This window comes from Crotalus tigris, unplaced genomic scaffold (genome assembly GCF_016545835.1).
Source record: "Crotalus tigris isolate CLP2741 ecotype Arizona unplaced genomic scaffold, ASM1654583v1 scf7180000019427.664434, whole genome shotgun sequence".
NCBI lineage: Eukaryota > Metazoa > Chordata > Lepidosauria > Squamata > Viperidae > Crotalus > Crotalus tigris.
Window position 1 is genome coordinate 376657 of NW_024097534.1, and position 24046 is coordinate 400702.

At 46.7% G+C, this 24046-nt stretch overlaps 3 protein-coding genes across 10 annotated transcripts in view; 1 reads left to right on the forward strand and 2 right to left on the reverse strand.

The window, feature by feature from the left end:
• Window positions 1-4774, reverse strand: part of SLC25A43 (solute carrier family 25 member 43) — a 16872-nt gene extending 12098 nt beyond the window's left edge. For 2 of the 3 annotated variants that reach the window (XM_039362368.1, XM_039362366.1), the window contains exon 1: window positions 511-901. In XM_039362368.1, coding sequence (XP_039218302.1) covers window positions 511-788 — 278 coding nt within the window. In that variant the 5' untranslated portion in view covers window positions 789-901. Of the gene's footprint in view, window positions 1-510; window positions 902-3749 lie in introns of those variants that run through there. The other variant, XM_039362367.1, reaches the window with a different exon arrangement.
• Window positions 965-20847, forward strand: LOC120316600 (A-kinase anchor protein 17B). 6 transcript variants are annotated; one of them, XM_039362361.1, is made up of 7 exons: window positions 3743-3872; window positions 4809-4912; window positions 6286-6415; window positions 7906-8696; window positions 9938-10068; window positions 13159-13399; window positions 14356-20847. In XM_039362361.1, exons 4-7 carry the CDS (start codon window positions 7920-7922, stop codon window positions 15997-15999), a joined length of 2793 nt encoding a protein of 930 aa, XP_039218295.1. In that variant the 5' UTR covers window positions 3743-3872; window positions 4809-4912; window positions 6286-6415; window positions 7906-7919; the 3' UTR covers window positions 16000-20847. The 6 variants fall into 6 exon arrangements, with proteins under 6 accessions (XP_039218297.1, XP_039218298.1, XP_039218299.1 ...); XM_039362362.1 differs by having other exon boundaries at window positions 3758-3872; window positions 4813-4912; XM_039362363.1 differs by lacking the exons at window positions 3743-3872; window positions 4809-4912 and adding an exon at window positions 965-1161.
• PGRMC1 (progesterone receptor membrane component 1) overlaps window positions 20825-24046 on the reverse strand; it is a 9222-nt gene continuing 6000 nt past the window's right edge. The window contains exon 3 of the mRNA XM_039362369.1: window positions 20825-22917. Within this exon, the coding sequence (XP_039218303.1) occupies window positions 22814-22917 (104 nt within the window). The 3' untranslated portion in view covers window positions 20825-22813. The remainder of the gene's footprint in view (window positions 22918-24046) is intronic.

Genomic DNA, 24046 nt, shown 5'->3' on the forward strand with positions numbered 1-24046 from the left:
CTTTCTTGAAGGCAACGGGGGAGATCTAGGTGGTGTAGATATTTGAAGCCAGGGATTTAGCCAGAAAACCCCGGATGGAAACTAATCAAGGAGAGAAGCAACCTGGAATTAAGGAGAAACTTCCTAACAACAAGGACAATTAACCGGTGGAACAGCTTGCCTCCAGAAGTTGTGGGTGTTTCATCACTGGAGGCTTTTAAGAAGAGACTGGACGGCCATTTGTCTGAAATGGTATAGGGTCTCCTGCTTGAGCAGGGGGCTGGACTAGAAGACCTCCAAGGTCCCTTCCAGCTCTATTCTGATTCAAATGATTCTGATTCTTCCCTTTTGCTCCACAAACGACATAAGACAGTGCAACCTCCTACGCCAGGTTCGGGCTCACCCTGCGGAGCGCGCCGGGCCGGGGAAGCTGCTTCGTTTTCACGACCCGGTCGGGCGCCGGACACAAACCCGGATCACCGCTTCCACTCCCCTCACCTAGCCCGTCCCTCCCTCTCCCTCACGGCTTACCGGCGGTAGGAGGCGAGCTGCACGGCGCTGTAAGGCAGGAGGCGCAAGCAGGCGGTCAGGTTGCCCTTCCAGAGCGCGCCCGGCCCCTCGGCCCGGCACAGCCGGCTCCCCGCCTGCCAGAGGCCGCCGCCCGGCCGCCCGGCCAGCGCCCCGATCTGGCCCAGCACGGTGAGCACCTCCAGCGGGGCCGTCAGGCTGTGACTCGCCGCCCCGGCCAGCCCGGCGCAGCCCAGCCGCTGCAACGCCGTCAGCCGCCCGTCGCGCTTCCAGGTGGCCATGGCGCACCATGCCCGCCGGCCCCGGGCCGCGGTGGAGGCGTCGCCGGGCTCCGCGATCCGGCGGGCAGGGAGGCCGGGGGCGGCGCCAGCCAGCAGCCTGCCAGCCGGGCGGGCGGGCCGGAGACAGGAAGGGGAAGGGCGCGCGAAGCGGGCCGCCTTCCCGGCCCCGGAGCGCAGGGCGCGCGGCGAGTGGAGCGCAGGGGAGGCTGCAGCGCAGGGACCCGACGAGGGCGCAGCAGGAGCGGATCGCGGCCGGGATGCCCGCCCGCCTGGGCAGCCGTTGGCCAGAGGAGGCGGCGGATCTCTAGGCCGGCCGCCTGCCTTTCGGCTCCCGGGGGACGTCGCCGGCTGCGGGTAAAGGGGAGAAGAGCCGGTAAAGGGGAAATCTTTGTAGCTCCGGGCTGAGTTGTGGGGTGCCTTGGTGCTCTCTGAGCTTGATGGTTCTGTTGCAGACGTTTCATGACCCATCTAGGTGACATCATCCGTGCTAAGAGAAAGCGGGGTATGTGGAGAGGAGGAGGTGGAGAAGGAGGATTGTGAAGACCTTGGGAACATCATCGATGCTAGAAGAAAGTGGGTGTGTGGAGAGGAGGAAAAGAAAGAGAAGAGGAGGAGGACTGTGGGCTCCTTTGTGCTCTCTGAGCTTGGTGGTTTTGTTGAAGACGTTTCATAACCCATCTAGGTGACATCATCAGTGCTAGGAGAAAGCGGGGTGTGTAGGGAGGAGGAGGAGGAGGAGAAGGATTGTGGGGTCTTGGTGCTCTCTGAGCTTGGTTGTTTTCTTGCAGATATTTCATTACCTAAACTAGGTAATATCATCAGTGGTAGTCAGGACTAGCTCCCCGTCATCACACTGGTTATGAGTAATGAAACGTCTGCAAGAAGGTGACCAAGTTCAAAAAGCACCAAAGAGCCCTCAATGGGGAGAGTTTGGGTGATGGAGATGCAGTGGGGCGATGTCAGCTTGTCCCCGGTTTGGGGCACTATTCGTCCTTCTCTTCTTGGCCTAGCACCGGAGTAGGCAACCTTGGCTCTTTTATGACTCGTGGACTTCAACTCCCAGAATTCCTGAGCCAGCCATGCTAGCTCAGGAATTCTGGGAGTTGAAGTCCACAAGTCATAAAAGAGCCAAGGTTGCCTACCCCTGGCCTAGCCTATCTGCCACGGTCCGTGCCAAGTTGGCCCAGCCTGGCAGGCAGCATGTTTACAGTGGCCAGGATGGGGTTGAGGTCCCGGAGTTACATTGTCTGGTTGGTGGGTTTGATGAATTAGGCTTCCCCCTTCTCGAATCCTGTTCTGGAGGATGCTGGATTGTCCTCCTGCCTGCCTCTCCTTCTTTAAAGCAATATAAAGCAAAGTCCACTGAGGTTTTGCTAAATATATCCCTTCTCCAGAATCTTTTCTATGGTTCTCTACATCCCGAGAAATCTCCCTGTTTGCAGAGAAAATGGGATTATTTTTAAAAAGCTTGCATGCAAAGAGAAAACTGTTTCCAAAAGGGATTGCTTAGGGTCCCGGGGATTTGGCCCCTAAGGAGCCCCTCTTCCCTGGGGGAAGGGGGGGTTAAGAAGTGAGGCTCCCTCCAGCCCCTTCCAGCTGAGCCCTGATTCAGATGTGTGGGATTCGGGCTCCCCCCCCCAGCCCTGAGCCCGTGGAGGGAGCCGAACCCCGACCTCTGCATATGGCAAGTGGCTTTTTGCAAGGGTTGGGGAGGGGTTGTTTGGGGGTGGAAATAAGGCTTGTTGGGGGGGGGATATCATTGCCATAGGGGTTGCCAAATCGCCCCACATCTGTGCAGGAAGGGCTGAAACTGGCCCTAGAGGAGTTGCGCGGGGGGGGTGTCATTGGTGTCCTGGAGGGTCTTCTTGCTCCCCCAGGTCAGTCCTGGGGCTGCCGTGGACCCCTCGCCATGGGTCAAAAGCGGGGCAGAGCTCCGGACGAGACCCGGGTTCGAGTCCAGCCGCCAGGACGAGGCGGGATGTGTGCCTTCCCACCAGCCATGGGAAGCCGGGGTTGGGGGGGGACCCGAGGCGAGGGGTCTCCCCTATAGCCCTGCGGGAGGAAGGGGACCCCCCGGGGCCCGTTAGCGGAGCGGCGGCCTCGGTTGCGGGACTCCCGGCCTCTCCTTGGCAGGGACCGGCGCCTCGCGGCTCTCCGGAAACCCCGGCGGGGCCCAGGCCGAGGTCCGTCCGATCGAGGGCGGCCAGGTGGGGGGGGGCAGGGCCGCCATTGCCGGGGGGGGCGAGGGGGGCGCGGCGGCTCCGCCCCGGGGAGGCCGGACCAGGAAGCGGCGGTGGCGGAGCGGCGAGGCAGGCCCGGTAGGCCGCGCGCGGAAGAGAGGCCGAGGGGGGCGGCGGCGCCTGGGCGGGAGATTTGGGGGTCCGGAGGGTCTCCTGGGTCTGGCCGCGCCCGGGCTCTGAGGGGAGGGACTCCAGCTCCCATCTGCCTTGCTCGTCCAGGACTCCAGCTCCCATCCGCCCTACTTGTCTGGGACTCCAGCTCCCATCTGCCTGGCTTGCCTGGGACTCCAGCTCCCATCCGGCCTGCTTGGCTGGGACTCCGGATCCTATCCGACCTGTTTGGCTGGGAATCTGGATCCCATCCGACCTGCTTGTCTGGGACTCCAGCTCCCATCTGCCTGGCTTGGCTGGGACTCCAGCTCCCATCAGTTCTGCTTGGCTGGGACTCTGGATCCCATCCGGCCTGCTTGGCTGGGACTCTGGCTCCCATCCACCTCACTTGTCTGGGACTCCAGCTCCCATCTGCCAAACTCCTGTAGATGTCAAATATCTGAAAGTACTGCAGTTCCCATCTCTTTGCCTCCTGCAGGCATGGGGTGAGTGCAGTACATTCGGGTGTATCTGGGACTCCAGGTCCCATCTGCCTGTCTCCTACAGGTCCTGTACAACTGTGAGTACTCCAGCTCCCATCTGCCTTGCTTGTGTGTGGGACTTCTCCTACCTGCCTGGCTCCTGGAGTGAATCGGAGACATCCAAGCATGCCTGGGACTCAACTCTGCCCAGTTCCTTCTTAGCTTCTGGGAGGACTCCATCTCCCATCTGCCTGCCTCCTGCAGGTGCTGGGGTGAGTCCAGGACCTTTGAGATTCTCTGTAACACCAGCTCTCATCTTCCAGAGTTGCGGTGGCGATTCCCATCCTTTCTTCCGCGGGCCCAGTGCTTCTAGAAGTGTCTGGAACTGCAACTCCCATTTACCCGAGCCTTGGGTCCCAAATGTCTGGATGGGATAGGAATAGAAGAGAGGAAATGGAGTTAATCCCTCGCATGAGGATGGATGTTGTAGTCCCACATATCTGCAGGGGAGGCCTGATAGAGGGAAATTGCCGGCTCTTTGCAAAAAACAGAATTGTGCCCTGTGGCAGAGGAAGATGGGCTATGGGGACATTTGTGGTATTGCTTTGGCATGCTGCTGTGTGACCCTAATAAAGATTGGTTTGATTTGGGGAGGTGGGAGCGTGAGACACGGCCCCTGTGCCACAGGTTGGGCTGCAAGGGTGGGGTTCATGCCGTATAGGTAGTCCTTGATTTACAATCATTCATTTACGACCATTCAAAGTTACAACAGCACTGAAAAGAAATGACAGGACCAATCCTCACAGGACCATCATAGTATCCCCACAGTCATGTGATCAGAATCCGGGGGTTTAATAATCAGCACGTAGTTACAAAGGTTGCAGCGTCCTTAGGTCATGGGGTCACCATTTGTGATCTTCCCATCTTCCTACTGGAAAAAGCAGGATTCACTTACCAACATCATGATTCATTTAACAACTGCAGTAATTCCCATAACAACCCTTGGCAAAAAGATTGTAGAATTGGGGACAATTCATATACCAACTGCTTTGCTTAGCAACGGAAATTCTGTTCCCTATTATGGTTATAAATCGAGGATTCCCTGTAGTCTGTTAAGAGTGAGTTGGGTATCCCAGGGCTTGGAGTGTGAGGACAAACAATTTAACCCTCTAAATTGTTCTCTTTTAATGAGTTTTCTGCATTTCTAGCCAGTCAAGAACAAAAAGTCAGCAATGACAATGTTAGGGGCCCCCATTTCACATGACCTGTGGAGGAAATGACCAGAAATTAAAGCATATAAAAAGAAGCTGAGGTTAGTTTTCCTTCCCAATTCCTTTACCCCCCCCCCACTTAATTTTTTATCTGGGTTCAGATGAACATCTGCTGGGTTAATTTGGGGTTCAGGCTGTTATGTGGAGCCAGATTACTTGATCAATCGACTGATCCATAAAGTAGCAACACAGCTTGGAAAGAGAACTCGGGCCCTAAAAAGGATAGGGCCTACTTTACTCATGTAATGCTGTCCTTAAAATTAAGAATAAAAATGCTATACACATTTAAAGAATGGAGACCTGGATGATTCTGAGGTCATTGGGTGAGTTTACTTTTGGGCTCGGCATGAAACAAATTTCACACAAACAAGGAACTGTGATCTGAAACAACTTTACCAAGTAAGGGAAAACAAGGCAGAGTAATTTTAGCCATTTTGCAGAAAACCTACCCCATCATTTGCCAGAAGGAAAAAAAAAGGAACAGTTGCATCAGAGTTGTTCTATAAGGGAGGGAGGTGGTTTCTAAATACGATATATAAATATATATATATATATATATATATATATATATATATATATAAATATATATATATATATATATATATATATAGAGAGAGAGAGAGAGAGAGAGAGAGAGAGAGAGAGAGAGAGATAATAAGGCAAGTGGGGTTTCAGCAAGACCATTATGAAACTGAATTCAGCTAGGAGTAGCAAAGGCCCCTTAAGTCGAAGGAAATTTTCCATTTGGTTTGCTTCTTAAAATTTCTATTAACGAAGAATACATAGTTTCAGAAATATATGAAGATATGAAGAATATAGTTTCAAAAGTCATAAGCCTGTTCACCCACTGGAACTAACCCACAGATAAAATCAGATCAAGTTAGATATTTTCAAATGTTCTACTAGAGACCCATTTTTCCAGAAGTTGGCTGTGTACGAGTTGCAGATATGTTTGGTTGTAATTTTCAAAATGGGGTGGTTTTACTTATTTAAGATATTTAAACACCACCCTTCACGTTGCGGGAAAATCTATATTACTGACTGTGTTTGTGGCTGTGTTTATTTCAAGAGGATGTTTATCAGAAAGAAAGATGGTGTGTTGTTCTCCATCAGCAGCACATTTTATGGATGTACATCTGTGATGGAGATGTTTTGTAAAGGATGGGCACAGGTGATGCTTTGCCTCTGGGTGTATTTGATTATTCAGCCTCCCTTGAGTTCTGCAATTTGGGTCTAAAATCTCAGAAGAGATCTTTGCAGAATTTGCTAGTAACCTTCCTCTGCACATTCACGCAGTGGAAAGAGTGTGTTGAGCACTGTTTTGTGAGGAGAACAAAGAAGCTTCTTAATAAATTTAACATTGGATAGGCAGTTCTAAGTATACAAACCAAAATAACTCCCATTTATCACGCAGAGGCTGAAGGCAAAATTAGAAGACTGGCAGAGAACAGAAACATGTGTTCCAAAGAGCCAAAAATTGTCAAGATCAAAAAAGTAACTGGAATTTCCACCACCTATTAATCGCTTCTCAAAGGATACTCAAGGTTTGTAATGGTTTAATTATTGTATGGGATTCGCAGAATAGATTGTGGTAGGCTGGTTAAATGAAAGATAGACTAACAGGCATTCTGAAAGCAGATATCTATTTAGTATTTGAACTGGTCAAAAGCTGAAAATATATTTGCGTGTTTCAGAATAGAAGACTATTGTGGAAAGATCACAAAAGCATTTATTTCTATGCTAATTGAGCTTATCCAGAAAAAGTGGGTTTTGTGCTATTTGAAAATTAGTTAAAATAGGTTTTTTTTTATATTAAGCATCTTTAATTAGTAGCAATCTATTTGTTAAAATTTTTGGTGTTTGATGTATGCAGTTCAGTTGATCCTTTGATCTAGTATGCAGTTTACAGAAACTTTTTTTCCATGTGCTCTTGTTGGAATTACTAAACTGCAGATATTTTTTTTAAAAAAAATCTTAATAACAATCCTAAACAATCCTAGTTTTTCCTTACTAAGAGTGAAATCATTTGAAGTGGGTGGAACTTTTAAGTAAACAGAATTCTGTCTAAAGATGTATGTCTTCTTTTATTCTACTACTTAGAGCCTTGTCAGATCAATTCCTTTTTTTCTTACTTGATATTTTTAACAATCTGTCTGTTCTTGAACAACAATTCAGATGAATCTTGTTTTTAATTTTCATGGACACCTTTTGCTGAAGGTTTAGATTTATAATTTTAAGTCCTTATCCAATTCAGTTAAAGATCGTATTAGTTATGCTTGTTCTAATAAAGTAAAAGCAATATGACTGCATTTAGTTTTAAATAAGTAGGTACTGTGATACTGCAATGAACAAGGATGCAAATTTAAATTGGATTAATGAGGTCACCCGAATAACAATTTATTAAAAACCAGTTAGGCTACCACAACAAACTCAGTGAAGTGCTTGGTGTTCTCTGAGCTTGGTTGTGTCTTACAGACATTTCATTACCAAACTAGGTAACGTCATCAATGGTAGACTAAGATACCAGCACTGATGATGTTACCTGTCTTGGTGATGAAACGTCTGCAAGAAAACAATCTTATTTAGAGAGCCCCAAGGACCTCCCCTTTCAATTCTCAGCTACAAATGTCCTCCTACATCAGAACAAACTCAGATATAAGACTGTTTCTACTTCCTTAAATAAAATAGGTTCGACCCAGGGGTAGGCAGCCTTGGCTCTTTTATGACTCGTGGACTTCAATTCCCAGAATTCCTGAGCCAGTCATGCTGAGGGGACAGGGAGAGGTTTCCAAGCTAAGCCATGCTGGCTCAGGAATTCTAGGAGTTGAAGTTCATAAGACATGAAGGGGGGCATAGTTCCCCCATTCTGGCTCAGGAATTCTGGAAGTTGAAGTCCACGAGTCATAAAAGAGCCAAGGTTGCCTACCCCTGGTCCAACCCAGTGGGAGATTGTTGGAAGGCCCAAAGTCACTTTTGCCAGAAGTGAGAGTGTCGTTTGGTGCACATAACTTGCCTTTGAATTGTTTTTCCGAAGGATATTTGGGCACCATGACAGTCACCCTGGTCTGCGACCCCTCAGAAGCAGTGGAGCTGTGTGCCTCTCAGCAGCTTTACCTGAAGCCCGTTGCGAAACTGACAATCAGCGTGGTGCTTCCGGAACACACTGGAGCTACCCGGGCCTTCTCCAAGTGGGAGGTGATGGACAAGCTGAAGAACATGATCTGCCCAGACCAGTTCACCAGCGTGAAGGTGTCGAAGAGCACCAAGGGCTTCATCCGATTCGAAGGAGAGGCGGAAAGCAAGCGATTGGTCACCAGCCTGAAGGAGAAGCTCCATGGCAAGCTGATCAAGCTGAACGGCTTCAAGGAAGACTTGCAGGTGGTCGCTACGGAAGCCCCTCCGGATGGCCCACCTTCTCAGGAATCAGAGCCCAACGTGAAGAGCCAGAAACCGGAGGAGGAGAAGGAGAAGGAGGAGGAGGAGCAGAGCCAGGTGCTCCTGGACTGCCTCCATCTGGAAGGCCTGCCGTGCAAGTGGTTTGCCCTGAAAGGCTCGGAGAGCGAGACCCCCAACGAGGACATCTTGAGGACAGTCTTTGGAACGTTCGGGAAGATCAAGAACGTGGACATCCCCATGCTGGATCCCTACCGGGAGGAAACAGTGGGAAGAAGCAGGAACAATTTAATTTTCCGGGGCCTGCGGTCCTTTGAAGCCTTTGTCCAATATCAAGAGTCCAAGTCGTTTGCCAGGGCCGTGGAGACACTCAAGGGCATGAAGCTGATGTTCAAGGGGGAAGACGGCAAGGCTCTGGCGTGTAACATCAAGGTAAGGCGTCCTGCGCTCGTGGGAACCCTCTCTTAAGCCAGGGTTGCAAAAAGAGACCCAAACCTCACGGGCCAGAAAGATGGATGGATGGATTGGTAGATCTGAGCACGCTGATCAGCTCCGTTTCCTATCTGTTGTGGGGCTCTTTTTCATAAAACTCCGCGCCCCGATAAATCAGTCTTTGCGAGGGCGTCACGTTCCTCTCATGCTTCTACATACAGGTAGTTCCTTTAGTGACCGTTCAAAGTTACGTCATTGGAAAAAAGTGACATATGACCATTTCCCCACACTTAACGACTGTTGTGGCATCCCCAAGGTCACGTGACCCAAATGTCGCCGTGTCTCCCGGGGGTCTTTTTGCTGGCCTTCTGACCAGCAAAGTCCATGCGGAACCCAGATTCTCTTAACAACCGTGTTACTAATTGAAACACTTGCTGTGATTCATTTAACAACTGTGGCAAGAAAGTTCGTAAAATGGGGGGGGAAACATTTCACAAATGACTCGCTTAGCGACAGAAATTTGGGGCTCTGTGTCGTAAGTCGAGGACTACCTGTCCTTTGGCTGCAATTTTCTTGGGAGGAGTCTCGGCAGCCGTCCAGAATGTGGTTCTGAAACCGATTCTGCTGATTCCTTGAATTTACAGGTAGTCCTCAAGTTACGACAGGTCGCTTAGGTGACCGAAGTCACAACCAACCTCCCCGGAGGTACCTACGGTTGGATTCGAAGTTCCGATGGTTGGGAGTTTCCCCTTCCCATGTTCATGTGACCACATTTCAAGTGTTCAGCCAACTGTGCTGCAGTTGTGTCGCAGTGTCTAGTTGTACAACTGCGTTTTGCAACTGTTTTGCCAAAAACGGGGATTTCCTTCCAATTTTCAGCAAAACTGCGCCCGTCGCAAAGCAGGGGCTTGCTTCACGCACTGCAGCGCGTCCACTTCACGACAGCTGCAGAAACGGTCATTGGGTTGGTGGGTGACCTAATTTAAGACCGTCCCGAGTTATGACTGTGAAGGGCAGGTACCAGGATGGTGATAACTCGAGGACTACGTGTGCTTTAAAAGGTCCAGTAACGCCCTACGTTTTCCATATTTCGTTCTGGAGTGTAACTTCTTTGCCTATGAACAACAAGCCATTTAAAAAAAAATAAAATAACTGGGATGGAAAGGCCGCGTATCAATCAAAGAAACAAGAGTGGTCCATTTGAATGAGCCATGCGCTTTGTCGTTGCTGTTTTGACACAGGTGACCTCTGACACCACTAGTCATTTCAGTGAGAACGCTATAAAGCAGAGAACGCTAGAGAGATTAACTCTGCAAGGTCTAGAACGAGAGAGAAAGAGAGAGGAGAACAGAGGGAGAAAAGGGACTGAAAGGTGAGGCACTTAACTCCTTCGCTTTAATTATTAACAGGAATAATTAACGCTGATCGTTCTTTATCAGGAGGGCAAAGACACGCGTGTGTGCGCGTTGCCGTGTGGGCTCCGACTGAAACGAGTAACAGGTTAAAAAAAAGGACTAAATCACATTTTTGCATCCATGCCTTTGAAACTGTGGACCAAGAACACTGAATTTTGGTTTTTTGGTGTGTGTGTGTGTGTGTGTGTGTGTGTGTGAGAGAGAGAGAGAGAGAGAGAGCTCTCCTGCTATTTTTAGACTGAGAATCCTTGGCTTACAACTATTTGTTTAGCGACTATTTGAAGTTGCAGTGACTCCGAAAAATGTGACTTAGGCCCAGTCCTCATGCTTAACCGCCATTGCTGCATCCCCTTGGCCACAGGATGGCAACTTGGGTGCTGGGCAACCAGCATGCATTTACGGTGACGGTTGCGGCATATCCCGGAGTCACGTGATCCCATGTGCTTAACGCCCGCCCACCTGATTCAGTGAACAACGGATCGTAAAGTTAGAAGTGACTCGCTTAACAAGCACCTTGCTTAGCGACAGAAATTCCGGGCCCCGTTATGATCATACGTTGAGGGCTACCGGTAATGTCTACGTTGTCCTACTTTCCCATCATTTATGTTGGGTTGGCTAGCAAAGAGACAGTTGATGAATTCAATAAAAACAGGTCCCTGATTCCTGGAAATCTTAACTGCCACGCCTACTTGTCTCCTGAGATTTCAGCAAATGTTTTCCACGCCATCCCACGTACAGTACATTATTTATCATGAGAGTTTGCACCTGAACATATGAAAGTTGAGTGAAGAGTGCCATCTCGTGCATGCTGCACTAATATTTCTTTTACTTTGAACTTCATATGACGTCTGGCAGATGTTGCAACCAAACATACCTTAGTCAGAACAAAAGTCAATTCTGCTAGTCAACTCCTCCATGGCCGTGTTGAGTACATAGACCAGTGGTTTATGCCCGAATAGTAGATTACAAAGTCTGTAATAATTGAGAGGTGGTTTGCAAATTGGTTGCAATCCAACATTATAGATATAATCACCAATGGCTTCACTTGTAGTTCGCTTTTTCAGTTGCTGCCATTATCTTAAGGCAGAAGTATATCTAGCCTGAAATAAAATTATTATTATTATTAAAAACTGCAGTTTCAAGATCCAGTGTTGACTGTTACATCTACTTGTAAGTTTATAGTACTGCTTGTTTTCTCAGTCTGCTTTGCCTCTCCCAGTGGGTTCTGTAGACATAAGTACACCTGAGCACTGTTAGTTTTTTTTTTTTTTTTAATTCTGCAGGGAGGGTTCCACCCACTCCATTGGGTTTGGAACAAAAGTTGTTATGTTACAGACCAAAATAGCTTTGTGACTCTCTCGACAAACGCAGGGCTTACGTTTATATCCCCATCCTTCAAACCGTTCAGCGATTGTATATAAAATGGAGGCCTTTTATTCCTAGTGGCTGAAGGAGGCCGTGGGATTGCTTAGCGTTCTAGCTTTGTACCAAATTACAACAGATTTAAATAGTGTCTCCCAAGCTTGGGGAAAAAAAAAGAATATTTATTCAATTTATTTGCCGCTTGTCTCACCTTGCGGCTACCCTAAGGAGCTTCTAAGGAAGAAAATGAAAGGAGTGTAAACAAAAGTAAAATAATAGAACAAATAGGAAAAAGGAACACAAGGAGAATATGCGGGAGATGGTTGGTTAAGAAGTGTGAAAATAAACAAAAATAAATAAATATATCAGTATGATGTATTTGCTTAACCACTGTGGCAAAACGTTGTAACATTGGCCGTGATTCAACAATCACCTTGTTTAGCTGTGGACATTCTGGTCCCAATTCTCTCCCAATCAAGGAGAGAAGCAACCTAGAACTAAGGAGAAATTTCCTGACAGTCAGAACAATTAACCAGTGGAACAACCTGCCTCCAGAAGTTGTGAATGCTCCAACTCTGGAAGTTTTTAAGAAGAGACTGGACAGCCATTTGTCCGAAATGGTATAGGGTTTCCTGCCTGAGCAGGGGGTTGGACTGGATGGCCTCCAAGGTCCCTTCCAACTCTATTACTCTGTTGTTCTGTAATTGTCGTCATAAGTCAAGGACTGACTGTGTTAGTCTGCTGTATCTCTTGATTGCAAGGGAGGCTCAGAACAGCAGTGGAAACCACAGACCTTCAAAATAACCTGATCTTTCTTCATGCCACAGATGTAGAAGGAACATCTGCAGCCATCACTTAAAAGAGACAACAGACCTGTGAAACTTACCCAGATGCAGCCAGCTATCTCTTTTGAACACACAGATTTCTTTTGGGGGGGAGAAATTGCTGCCACATTTGTGATGACAGATGACTTATCCTTCTGCAAGTTGATTAGACTTACTGTGAGCTTTGTTTCTGCCCCCACTGTTCCCCTAAAAATGTGATAAGCAACCTCAGAGCCTCTACTGTAGATGTTCTCAAGGGCATCCCTCAAATTCTTTGAACAGCCAGGGTTCATGGGAGCTGTAACACAAAGCAGAGGGAGTGCGTTATTCACAATCTCTGCTTTTAAAAGTTCAGCTGTTTACAAGGCCAGTGGCCCTTAAAATACTGGTTCTCTGGGGCGAGGCAGTCATCCTGGAGACAAGGAGTCAGATTAGAGATAGTTAAGATAACAGAAAAAGGAGCAGTGTGACCTGTGAGTGGGAGAGATAGGACTTATATGTATGCTGAATTTTTTTTTTTAAAAAAGGATCCCACACAGAATGTAAATTCAAATGCCCTTGGAAAAGATTAAAGCTTTAACTGGGAATGTCAGCAGGGCCTCGATGTGTAACTACTAATATCTGAGTATTTGTAGGAATGTCAGCTCTTTCTACAGAGCAGCTCTAATTTCCTCCAGCTTATTTTATGTCTCCTTGGAAATCCGCAAGGTGTTAGCCTCCCATTTCGAAGAGGCTTTTCATTTTGTACACCCTGTAGCAATTAGATTTCACAACAGGGCTCGTTTTACGCTCAACAACCTGAAACACGTGCACAAGATACGCATGTTCCTCTAAAAGGTTCCGTTATTGCTAACTGCCTAGAAAAAGACGAGATGACGACGAGAAAAAAGGCGGAGAAGGAAGGAGGAGGGCTAAGATCAAGAGACGGGGAAAAAGGCGGATGGACCGAGAGGAGAAACACCCCAGAAAGCATCTGAAAGTGACAGCTGCAGAAGAAGTGAACGCCGCAGACCTGCCTGAATGGGAGGAGAGAAAATATCTCCTAGCTCAGAGAAGGGTGGAATCAATCAGACTCCTCACAGTGCTGCTAAGCCAAATAAAAGTAAGAATATTGGGGAACGCATATTCCAAAAGGGTTATTTATCTTTCCAGTTCTTCTTTATTTTTAAGTAATTTAGCCATAAAACGTTGTTGGGTGTACATATATCAATGAAATGTGCTCCTGCTGTTTCTTAAATTGTGTTTAATTGTCTTATAATCTTAGAATTGCAAGCCGCCCAGGGTTGAGTTGGGTGGCTACAGAAATCGAATCAAACCCGCCGATTCAATCAAAAGAATGTGTTTCCTCCAACATGGTAATTTGGATTTTGCTAAAAGTATTGGAGAGAGAGAGAGAGAGAGAGAGAGAGACAGACATTGCATTTGTATCTTTCCCACTGGAAAGGGGGTGAAGGAATAAGCTGTATTAGGACATTATCTATATACTATTAAAGCTCTCGTGTCTGTAACCTTTAGCTGGGCGAAAGGGAGGCAAAACCGTGGAACTGAAACATGGCAGATTTCACAAAACATTTTATGACATTAACATTACCGTAATGCATTTTATGACCACAATGAGAATATCATAAAGCATTTCCTGTGGTCATCTCCTGATGTTTAATTGTGCTCTACAATTCCACAGGGCTTACTTTCAAGGCAGATACACCTCTAAGCATCCCCTGGCATTTTTTAAGACCTTACCAAGTACATTAGAAGCTCTGCCATTGTTGAAGGCATAAGGAGCTCTCTCTGAAACAATGATCCAACCAGTCTAGTTGTTGTCTAGTTCCAAATAAAACCACCACCACCCCCATTTCATTGGGTTGAGCACCATTAAAATTGACCCAATTCCTCATAGTGCCCAATGATGGTTGCAGTTGAGAAGATGTGGATGTTCCCCCTGTAACCAAGGTGGACAAAACCCAAATTACACGTGAGAGATCTTCATTGTTAAACTGCGCTGAATTGTCTCTGCTTTGTGGTGCAGTAATCCTGTTTGTCTTTCTGTTTCTGTTGAAGAATTTTGTCCTGTCCTCCGGGCAAATGGAGGCCTGTCTGCTGGAGCCTCAACCTGAAGGAGAGAAGACTTCCTCCACCCTTCCCGTAGAGGATGCGCACAAGGAGGAGACAGATGTGCCTTGCCTTGAGCGTCAAGAAGTGGAGGATGAGAGCCAGCCGGCCTGTCCCTCCGCCCTGCTCGAACATGTCGCGATCAAAAAAGAAAACGAAGAACAATTCCTGGCTGAAGACTTGCCTCCATCCCCTTCTCCCTTCGGGAGAGCTCTTTCCAACGGACCCGCTGCTAGGGCAGTCACCAGCCACTTAACGGAGAACAGCGCCAACCCCTTTCGTGCCACGGGCTTGCTGCAGGTGACAGTCACTCAGGACTGCCAAGCGAACGGGTCGCCCCCCTACAGGTGGGATTACCTGAGACCCAACCTGGGGCCCTTCGCAGATGCTCCTGAGGCAGCCAAGGCTAAAAAGCAAAAGGTTTACGAAACAGAGGAATTCATCCATTATTTACTGAACTACTACCAAACCCCCCGATACGCACGCATCTGTCCCAGCGCAAAAAGCCCGTCGGATGCATCTTGGTGGCACAGGGTGGTGTCCTGTTACGAAGACGGCTTCCGGGTCAAATTGCAGAGCAGAGATGAAGACTGTTGGACGGAAGAGAGCTTAGGGTCAGATCTCCCTGAATACGACCCTCAGGTGGCCGACAATGATGAAGAGGACCCCTGGGAAGTAACTGACGTAAGGTCTGAGCCTGCAGACCTCATCACGCCGGAAGACCAGGCGTGTCCTCAAGAGTTCAGCAAATGTTGCCAGGGAGAATGGGAGGATTCCCTGGAGGAGGAGGAAGAGGAGGAGGAGGAGAGCGATGGCTCCCCACCGGACAGGTTGCGTAGCCCCCTCCCAGGAAGCAACAATATTGCTCACAAAAACACGTCCCAAGAAGAGACTCCTGAACCGGCCGTGAGGTCGTCAGCCAGCATGTCTAAACTGAAAGACCTGCTGGAAGAGATCAGCAGCGATTCGGAATATTTTAGCGAGGCGCTTAACGAGCCCTGGAACCCATCGGAGCAAAGAAACGGCAGCTACCCAGTCAGCTGCAAGACGCGGCCTCTCCACCAGCACAAGGCCAAAGAACTCTTGATACGCATCCAGAACGTTGGCGGGGAGGACCAAGAGGGGAACCGTGGTGGACGCAGCTTCTGCGATTCCGGGCCGAGGGCGAAGACGAGCTTCAAGAGATCCAGCAGCAAACTCTGGTGCAAAGAGCCGAAGATCCAGTGGTCGTCTAGCGAAGAGGAGAGAGACCTCAGCAGCCAGAAGAAGAAGAAGAAGAAGAGGGAAAGGCTGTCCGATAGCTCCTTCCTGGATGAGGAAGCTCAGCTCCTCCAAACCAACCACTGCGGAGAGCTGGACGCCTTCCGCAAAATCCAGAGGAAATGTAGCAAGTTCATCCATCATAAAATGAAATGTAAGACTCTCCGGGCTTTGGAAGGAGGGGTGGAGATCAAAGACCTTGTCCACCTGAGCGCCTCTCAGCTACCCGAGGAAGCTCACCAGGTGACGGGTAAGGGGAACGTGGACGTGGGTGAGAGAAGGCACAAAGCAGAAGACCGGCAGAGACTTTCCAGGCGCCTGGTGGAAAGGTGATAAAAGAGGGGCAGCTCAGGGGTGGCGTAGAAACGGTGGGATGTGTAGATAGAGGAAGGTGGTGGCATCCAAAGAACTTGGTAGATAAAGCGGTCAACTTTGATAGCGCCTCTAGAAGGGGCTAGCAGCTCCCGCAACAAGAGTGTCCTCAACTCTTTTGAGTTCCTTGCCTTTCTCCCCTGCTTTGCAGGGTCCTCCCTTTTCAGAAAAAGCTGGAAATGGTTTCTGGAGGATGTCCTTTGCTTCCTGTTGAAATAATTCAGTTCAGCCTATGCTTGGACTTTGGGGGAGGATGCTACTTGGGTTGATTTCCGATGGATGGGGGCGGGGGGACCTCGGAACCATCCCAGTACAAGTTCATATGAGGTCATTTTATATAACCCCTCTCAAGGGCTTCACTGTAGACCTTGAACTTTGATAATATTGACTTCGGCTGGTTGGGGTATGTATGCGTGCGTGTGTGTGTATGTTTGTGATTTAGTTTTGGGGGATGCTGGGTCTCTTCTGCATGCTGGAAAAGAAAGAGCAGCATGGTGAAACACTCTTAGCTTCATAAAAACAGGTGGCAAATGTCAATTCCTGGATCCGGTGTCTGTATAGAGAGGGACCACTTTTCTGTACAATTAGTGAAGTCAACATGTGGTCACCCAGTAGCTCAAGAAATCTTTCCAAGTCCTAAAATTCAAAGGCCGAGGGTCTCTCTGTTATTGTCAGAAAGGAAACGGGCAGGAGAGAGCAAACACCATATTTGCAGTAGGCAGAGAAGGAAGATGTTTATAATTTAATGACAGAAAAAAAATATGGGATGATAGAAAAAAAAACACAGCTTTATCCAGGATCGCACAGGGTAAAGAATGTCTGATCTCCACCATTTCCTGCTCCCTTTTTGGAAAACTGGGTAAGCAACGGATACCCAGTTTTTCAGCCTGCTGTTGTCTCACATTATTCGGCCGAAAACAAAGCCTTGCGTTGACTCCTTCATTTTTTTTGAGGTGAGAAAGCTCTTAGTCCCATGGAGTTAGATTATCTTCAGAAGTGGCAAGGTTCCACCTAAGTCTCCCTGCATTGCTGATCTAAATAATCCCCCGAAATGGCCATGAGATCCTGGATGGCAGAAGAAATGCTGATAGGATGAATGAACACCCTCTCCCCCCCCCCCATGTACTGGACTAGAGCAGCATCTTTGGAGGGAGGGGCTGAAATTGGCAGAGCCTGGGAAAGCATTACATCTACCTAATGTCTCCACCTTGCACCTTCCATCCATTCAATCCCTTCCCACTCCCTCTCTGAGCACGTTTCTGTTTTGAAAAACACATCAAGAGATCATCTTGCAAATCTTCTTCATTGCATCCGCTTTAATCCTGATTTAACATACTGTGCCCCAGAAAGTCGGGTTTACAATTGAAATAGGTAGAGCTGACCATCACTTTTCAGCTCCAGGAAATTACCTCTCGAGGACTCCAGTGTGGGCCTTCCCTTGCTTTGTTGGTCCGTTGTTGATTTAGTGACTTTGCAGAACCACGGTGGGTATCTGGGGTGTGTGTGTGTGTTTCTTTGGTGAAGTGGAAGCTCCCCCCACTCCCCAGACTCAACATAGGCTTTTCACGGAGACCTTCTTTGCCCCTCAGTTGAACAAAAGTTGGTTTGTTGATGTTTGGGAATCCCATTAGCAAAACAAAGCCTCCAGGGTGGTGTTAGTTGCTTGAAATAAACACAGAACTGGTGAAAAATGCCAGCTTAAAAGGACCCCTTTTAAATTGCCGTCACCAAATTTAGTGATTTGGCAGTTCTGAGGGTGCCGGTGAAATGGTCTCACCCTGGACTGGAAAAACCACAATTTCTTAGAGAAGAATTCTATGCAGAGGGGAGAACAAGACATTTTTGTTCCAGTTCCCGCTTCACATGAACGTGATTTATTTATTCCATGTCATGGTACTTCTACGTGATATGACTTAGCTAGCATACCGTCCACGTTTTGTTAAACTTGGCTCCAATAAAAGTAGTGACGAACCAAAGTACGCAGGAATTTGTTCTGTGCTTAAGGCTGTTTGTGTGTCACGCTGGTCAAAGGTGCTGGTTTTCTTTCAGCTCTTTGAAAGTCCAACTTTACACTCTGAAGCTATAATCTTTCTTTGCTTTGGTGAGGGACAGGCATGCATTTCCTGAGCGGGTGAGTGAATAGTATTTTTCTCTATAAACAACCTTTTGTACTTGCATTGTTTCTTAACCCTCTGGATCCAATTGAAAAGTTAGCTGTGAATAAAGTTGTTTTATAGGAACATCCTTCCGGGACTACGGTGATGTTTGTTTTCATTGCAGATGCAATTTCCATTTCCCGTTTCGAGTCTTTCTCTTTTTCGTCTTTGCTTGGAACTGATTTGCAGATGTGCATACTCCTTTTGAATAAAATCTTTGCGCTCGCTTTTAAAAATGCTTGCTTCCTTCACTGGAAAATCACCGAACAGTTTTGTAACCGTAAGCCTGAGACACCTGGGGAGAATGCAGCTTTATAACATGCCTGTGATCTCCAAATTCTGGAAAAGGAGATCATGATTTATTGGACCAGGCATCATAACCAAAAGGCTAGGCCAAGGGTAGGCAACCATGGCTCTTTTATGACTCGTGGACTTCAGCTCCCAGAATTCCTGAGCCAGCCATGCTGAGGGGAAAGGGAGAGGTTTCCATGCTAAGCCATGCTGGCTCAAGAATTCTGGGAGTTGAAGTCCACGAATCATAAAAGAGCCAAGGTTGCCTACCTCTGGGCTAGGCAGTCCAAGGAATAAAATGTGTAATTTTTCACTTGATATTTTAGATAAGCTGTTCCTTTCTTCCACCCCAAAAAGACAGGAGGATCCACAAAAATTCTTGGCGGACCACTTTTCCTCAACCTAGCCATCCTTCAGTTTCCAGAATTCTCCAGCCAACATGACCATCGTGGAGGATTCTGGGAATTAAGATTTACCCATTTTGTGGGGCTTCTAGGTTGGGGAAAGCTGGAAGAGCTTTTTGCATTGGAGAAACACCATCTGGTGGCTGGGAATTCCGGGAGCTGGAAGTCCAGCTAGCCTGTCTTATATCGTAGCACCTTTATTTTCAAGAATGCCTCCGAACCTATGAGAAAATGGCCAGTAGCTTGAGTCCAGGTCTATATTTAGAAGTGTGCCCAACTGTTTACAAGCTAAAGTTAAGGTAAGAACATCTTTTTATGGGGAATACAAATGACAGCGATCCATGTGGCGGCTACTCCATCAGGCTTGAAACACCACCAGGCCCAAATAGAGTGCTTTATGTTCTAAAAGGGCTTTGAAGAAGCTTGAAGACCTTGCTGTCTCCCTGGCATCGCATCGGAGCTGACTTGCGGTTCAAATTGTGTGTGTGTAAACCATTCAGAATATTGAAAACTGAAGCAGTACAGAAGGCCAAAGGATAAATGAAGTCTTCCCTGGTTCCAATAAAGAAGAATATTTATAGCTCAGGGTTGAAATGAGAGGTCCTTGGTGCTCTCTGAGCTGGGTTGTTTTCTTGCAGGTGTTTCATGGCCCAACTAGGTAACATCATCAATGCTAGAAGAAAGTGAGGTGTGTGGAGAAGAGGAGAGAGATGACTGTGGGGTCCTTGTGCTCTCTGAGCTTAGTTGTTTTCTTGCAGACATTACCCAAAATAGGTTAACATCAGTGCTGATGATATTACCAAGTCTGGGTAATGAAACGTCTGCAAGAAAACAACCAAGCTTTGTTTTTCTGGGTCTCCCCCAAGTTTTCCCATCTCTTTGTTTGCAAAATTGGCCAGTGGTTTTCCTGCTGCCTTTCTTCCCTCACACAATCTCTCCTCCTTGCTGCCAGTTATCTTGAAATGGAGATTTTGGGGGTGTCACCTATGTAAACACATCGGAATCCCCAATCCTCTTATCTAATGCTCAGCTGGAGGCAGCTAATAAACAATGGCATCTCCGGAGACTTATCAGATTTCCTGAGCAGGTTGTAAAGAGATGAAAACATTGGATAGAGAGCACTTCACTTTTTTAAAATCCTGGTTTGCACAGAGGTTAAAGAACATGGCTTCGAACGTGGGAAAGTTCTGCAAGACAACGGAACTTTTAGCCTGTTTGTATCCCTCGCTTTACTTCCATAATTGCAACGATCTAAAATGAGATTTAAGGAGCAAAACCAAGCGAATTTAATTGCATTAAATGCAAAAATCCATCTGTTTGAACCTTTGACAAGTCAGTCCAGAGCCTGCTAAGCAAGCTTCTGAATGAAAGGCAGGCTATTAATCTAAAAACCAAAGAAATAAACAGCCTTTGAAGGCTACATGTGCCCCTGAGCAGCGTGCTGTGGTGTGTCTTCCATAAATTTGAAATGGGCATCAGGTTCCTAATCAGCTTCACATCACCAGCAGTTCTAAGCAATTCTGGAGGAGAGATTCCATCATAAAACACCTTTCTTTCCTGGGTGATTTTGGAGCGTTAAGTTCTGCCCTTCATATTAAGTCAAAGAAAAGTACATTAGGAAGAATTTTATTTCCTCTCCTTTAAAAACAAAGCAAGCACAACCATTCAGCATCAATTCTGCAAGAATGGTGACTTTAGAAAGAAGCAGAAAATCCTAAAAAAAAATTAGAGGTAGGTCACAACATTTCAGCCAGTTAAATGTCTTTAGGGCAATAAGCAAGAACAACAGGGAAAGATCTTGTAAGGATGTTGTACATTTGGGGAAATGGGGATAGGCAACCAACCAACCAACCAAAAAATCTTAAATTCCGTACTTTTGCATTTACAAAGGTAGAATTTCAAAGTTAACAATATTTATTGCTTGCTGTGGAAATGTTTTTTTTTTTTTTTTACAAGGAGAACAGATCTCTTACCGTTTGAGCCCCTCAAAATGGTGAGTCTATAAAAAGGATGGGAAAAGAAACAAACTTGGGAATAACTTCTTGGAAACATGTTCCCTGGTTCCATAGTCCTTGCTTACTTTCCTAAATCCAGCCCATTCATACTGTGAGTGGCCGCACAAAATGAACTGAATCTCAAACTACACCCTCCCCCCAAAAAAAAAATGTATCTGAGAATTAATAGAATACTTGCAGTGGATCAATTATCCTATCGTGAAATTTTGGATTTTATTATCGTTATCTGCACTCAAGGAAAGTTGGCGGCCTTTTCAAGGAAGATCAGCAAGGCCCCTAGTCTCCCAATTTAAAACCTTATAAATAAATTTAAAACCTTATAAATAACTCAAAGAGTCACTCAAAAGTTCCATAATTTACTCTGGTATTTGGTGTGTTCTCTGCGCTAAAATCAGCGCCGCTTTACTTTTTGCAGTTGTTAAAAACTGTCAACGATTTTCCCAGAGCTGAATAATCCTCATGCAACATTGTGCAAGAATTCCAGGATTCTCCAAGTTACTGCTACGTCTCCTCTTAAATGTGATTTTCCCACTTCTCAAATCTTAGGTGACCAACACGGTTTAGAATAGATTTTAACTCTTGTTTGCCACCTCCAGCAGGAGTGAGTGGCTTAGACACAAAAACATTTCAAGGAATTAACACTGGCTGGAAACCTACAGCCACTGGGACTTCCGTTTGCAGGCAGTCTTCAATGTACAAACAGAATTTCCATTGCTAAGCAAGGTGGTCGTTAAATGAGTCACTGAATCACATGCTCATTAAGCTCCCCCCCTTCCTTGACTTTGCTTGTCAAGCTAGCTGGGAAGGTCACAAATTGGGAACATATGACCTGGGTTGGTGCAACCATCTTAAATAGCTGATGGTTGTCAAGCCCCCCAATTTTGACCCAAGGGATACTGTGGGAGACACAAATGTGAGGACCGGTCCTAGGTCAGGGCTGTTGTAATTTCGAAAGTCACTAAAAGAACGATTGTAAGTCGAGGACTTACACCTACATGCTAGCAGGATCCTGTCAACATCTTAAAGCTTACAATTAACCATCCATTATAAATGGGCCCCCGAAGATCGCACTGCAGCTAAACCAAATTTGCTTGTTAGATTTGCACCAGGGTGAATTAGCCTAGCAGAAAGAGGAAAACAATCTTTTTAAAAAGAAGGTTACTTTGCTTCAAAGCTAGGGCCCGATCGGGTGGGTGTAAGTATCTATATAAAAGCACTTTTCAACCACTTCCAATCCTACAGTAGCTGTGACAACAAAGCCACACTAGACTCCACTTTCCTAAATATATGAAATGATATAAGCCCGTCACAGAAATTGCACCTGTGAAGGAAACTGCAGCAGACAAAGCTCGCTCAAAGGATACACAGAGATGAGCAATCGGTGGAAGACAGGTTTTTTATAAAAGGAATGATAAAGACACGGGCTGGGGAAGATACAGGAACCCTTTCTGAATACCATCAATTCGAAGGAGGTTGAGGGACAGAGCGGTGTCTCCTACAAGGGCCAACCTTCAGAGCATTGCAATGTCTGTTCCATAGGTCCTCACAGTGACATCCTGCAAAGCACCATTAAATGGAAGGGAAGTCCTACCTACAGCAACTGCTTGGCTGGTGAGGATCCTTTACGTACCACCAACTGGTTTGCTCATTGCTCTACTGCCCAAGGAGTAGCTTGGATTTGAAAAAAGGTTAGCTTGGATTTGAAAAAAGGTTAGCACTGAGTTACTTAGGAATGTTGATTAAAATGTGCAGCATTACAGCCAATGTCACTGCAAGTCCTAGTAGTTCTAAAAATGGCTGATATAGAAACGGGTAAAATAGAAGGGGAGGGGAATATGATAAAAATGTTCCTTAAAAATTAAAAGCAAAGAAACCGTTAGTAGCTTCAGATGGCTCCTCGTCGCGTTTGCTAATCGTTCTTGCGGTCATTAGCATCTTTCGTTTCTTCTTCGTCAGAATAAACCGTCGGTTCTTCCCCATCCTTCAGCAGTTTGCCGACGTAGTGATATTTAACTGAATAAAGACCCACGAAGTAAGAATTATTATTTCAGCCAATACTGACAAACTTCAGATCAAGTTTTACCCTTCCCAAGGGACACAGTATTGCCCATTTCAAAGCCCCAAAGCCACCGATTCAGTTTAGATTCCACAAAGGAAAGTTAAGATGGCCTGCAAAGAATATAGAGGATTGATTTCCCAGCACCCAAGAATTCTTGTGTTACTAGGCAAGCTCTTTCGGCTACATTGCTAAAAAAGATTTACAGAAAAAACTTCCCTCAATCTGATTGGACTTCAGTGCCTACAATCGCCTAACCCGGATGGTTTGTGGGGAATCAGGTCTGGAAAAGTTAAAATAGTAATTCTGTCAGCCAGTCCAAGTAGACCAGACAGAGAGCATGATCGGAGGAGCTATTCCCATTTTATTGTAAGGCTACCTTAATACAGTGATGGCGAACCTTTTAGAGACTGAGTGCCCAAACTGCAACCCAAAACCCATTTATGCATCGTTGGGTGCCGGGTAGGTGTGGCCATTGGGTGGGTGTGGCTCATTGGGTGGGTGTGGCCCATTGGGTGGGCGTGGTAGGAACGGCAGACTGGGTGGGACTAAACAGTTCAATCAATCAATTCCAACTTTGCAAGATCTTTTTTTTCCTGCAAGAAGTTGAAATTGACTGATTGAACCTTTTTTTTTTTTTTTGCACATAGCGGTGGATGCCTAAAGTGAAAAGGTTTTATAAAACCCAGCTGAAGGCCTAGGACTGGGGTGATGGCGTGCGTGCCCACAGAGAGGGCTCTGAGTGCCGCCTCTGGTACCCGTGCCATAGGTTCGTCACCACTGCCTTAATAGAATCTGGCAAGGCTGAAAGTACAAACCACTCACTGTCTCTTTTTACAGCCTGATAAGTGAAGGGAGATTTCTCTCTGAGTCTCTTTCTCTGCCCATTATGCAACTGTGGGTTATTCCATCTCTTATCTGATCATTCCCGAGGGAGCATCTCTTCCATCTCCCAAGGCCATTTCCACATACCCTAACAAATTCCCATTCAGCGTACCTTCGATCCATATTTACAATTACGTTTTGGCCGTGACCCTCTTAAAACAAATGCTTTGTGGGAAATGGCGCTTAAAGATGCATGGAATC

Bases quoted from the DNA above. Each gene is read 5' to 3' on its own strand.
- LOC120316600 (XM_039362363.1), top strand. From the start codon at position 7,920: ATGACAGTCACCCTGGTCTGCGACCCCTCAGAAGCAGTGGAGCTGTGT. The intron at 10,069-13,158 runs GTGAGGCACTTA...CTAACTGCCTAG, and splicing joins GGGAGAAAAGGGACTGAAAG to AAAAAGACGAGATGACGACG. The intron at 13,400-14,355 runs GTAAGAATATTG...TTTCTGTTGAAG, and splicing joins TGCTGCTAAGCCAAATAAAA to AATTTTGTCCTGTCCTCCGG.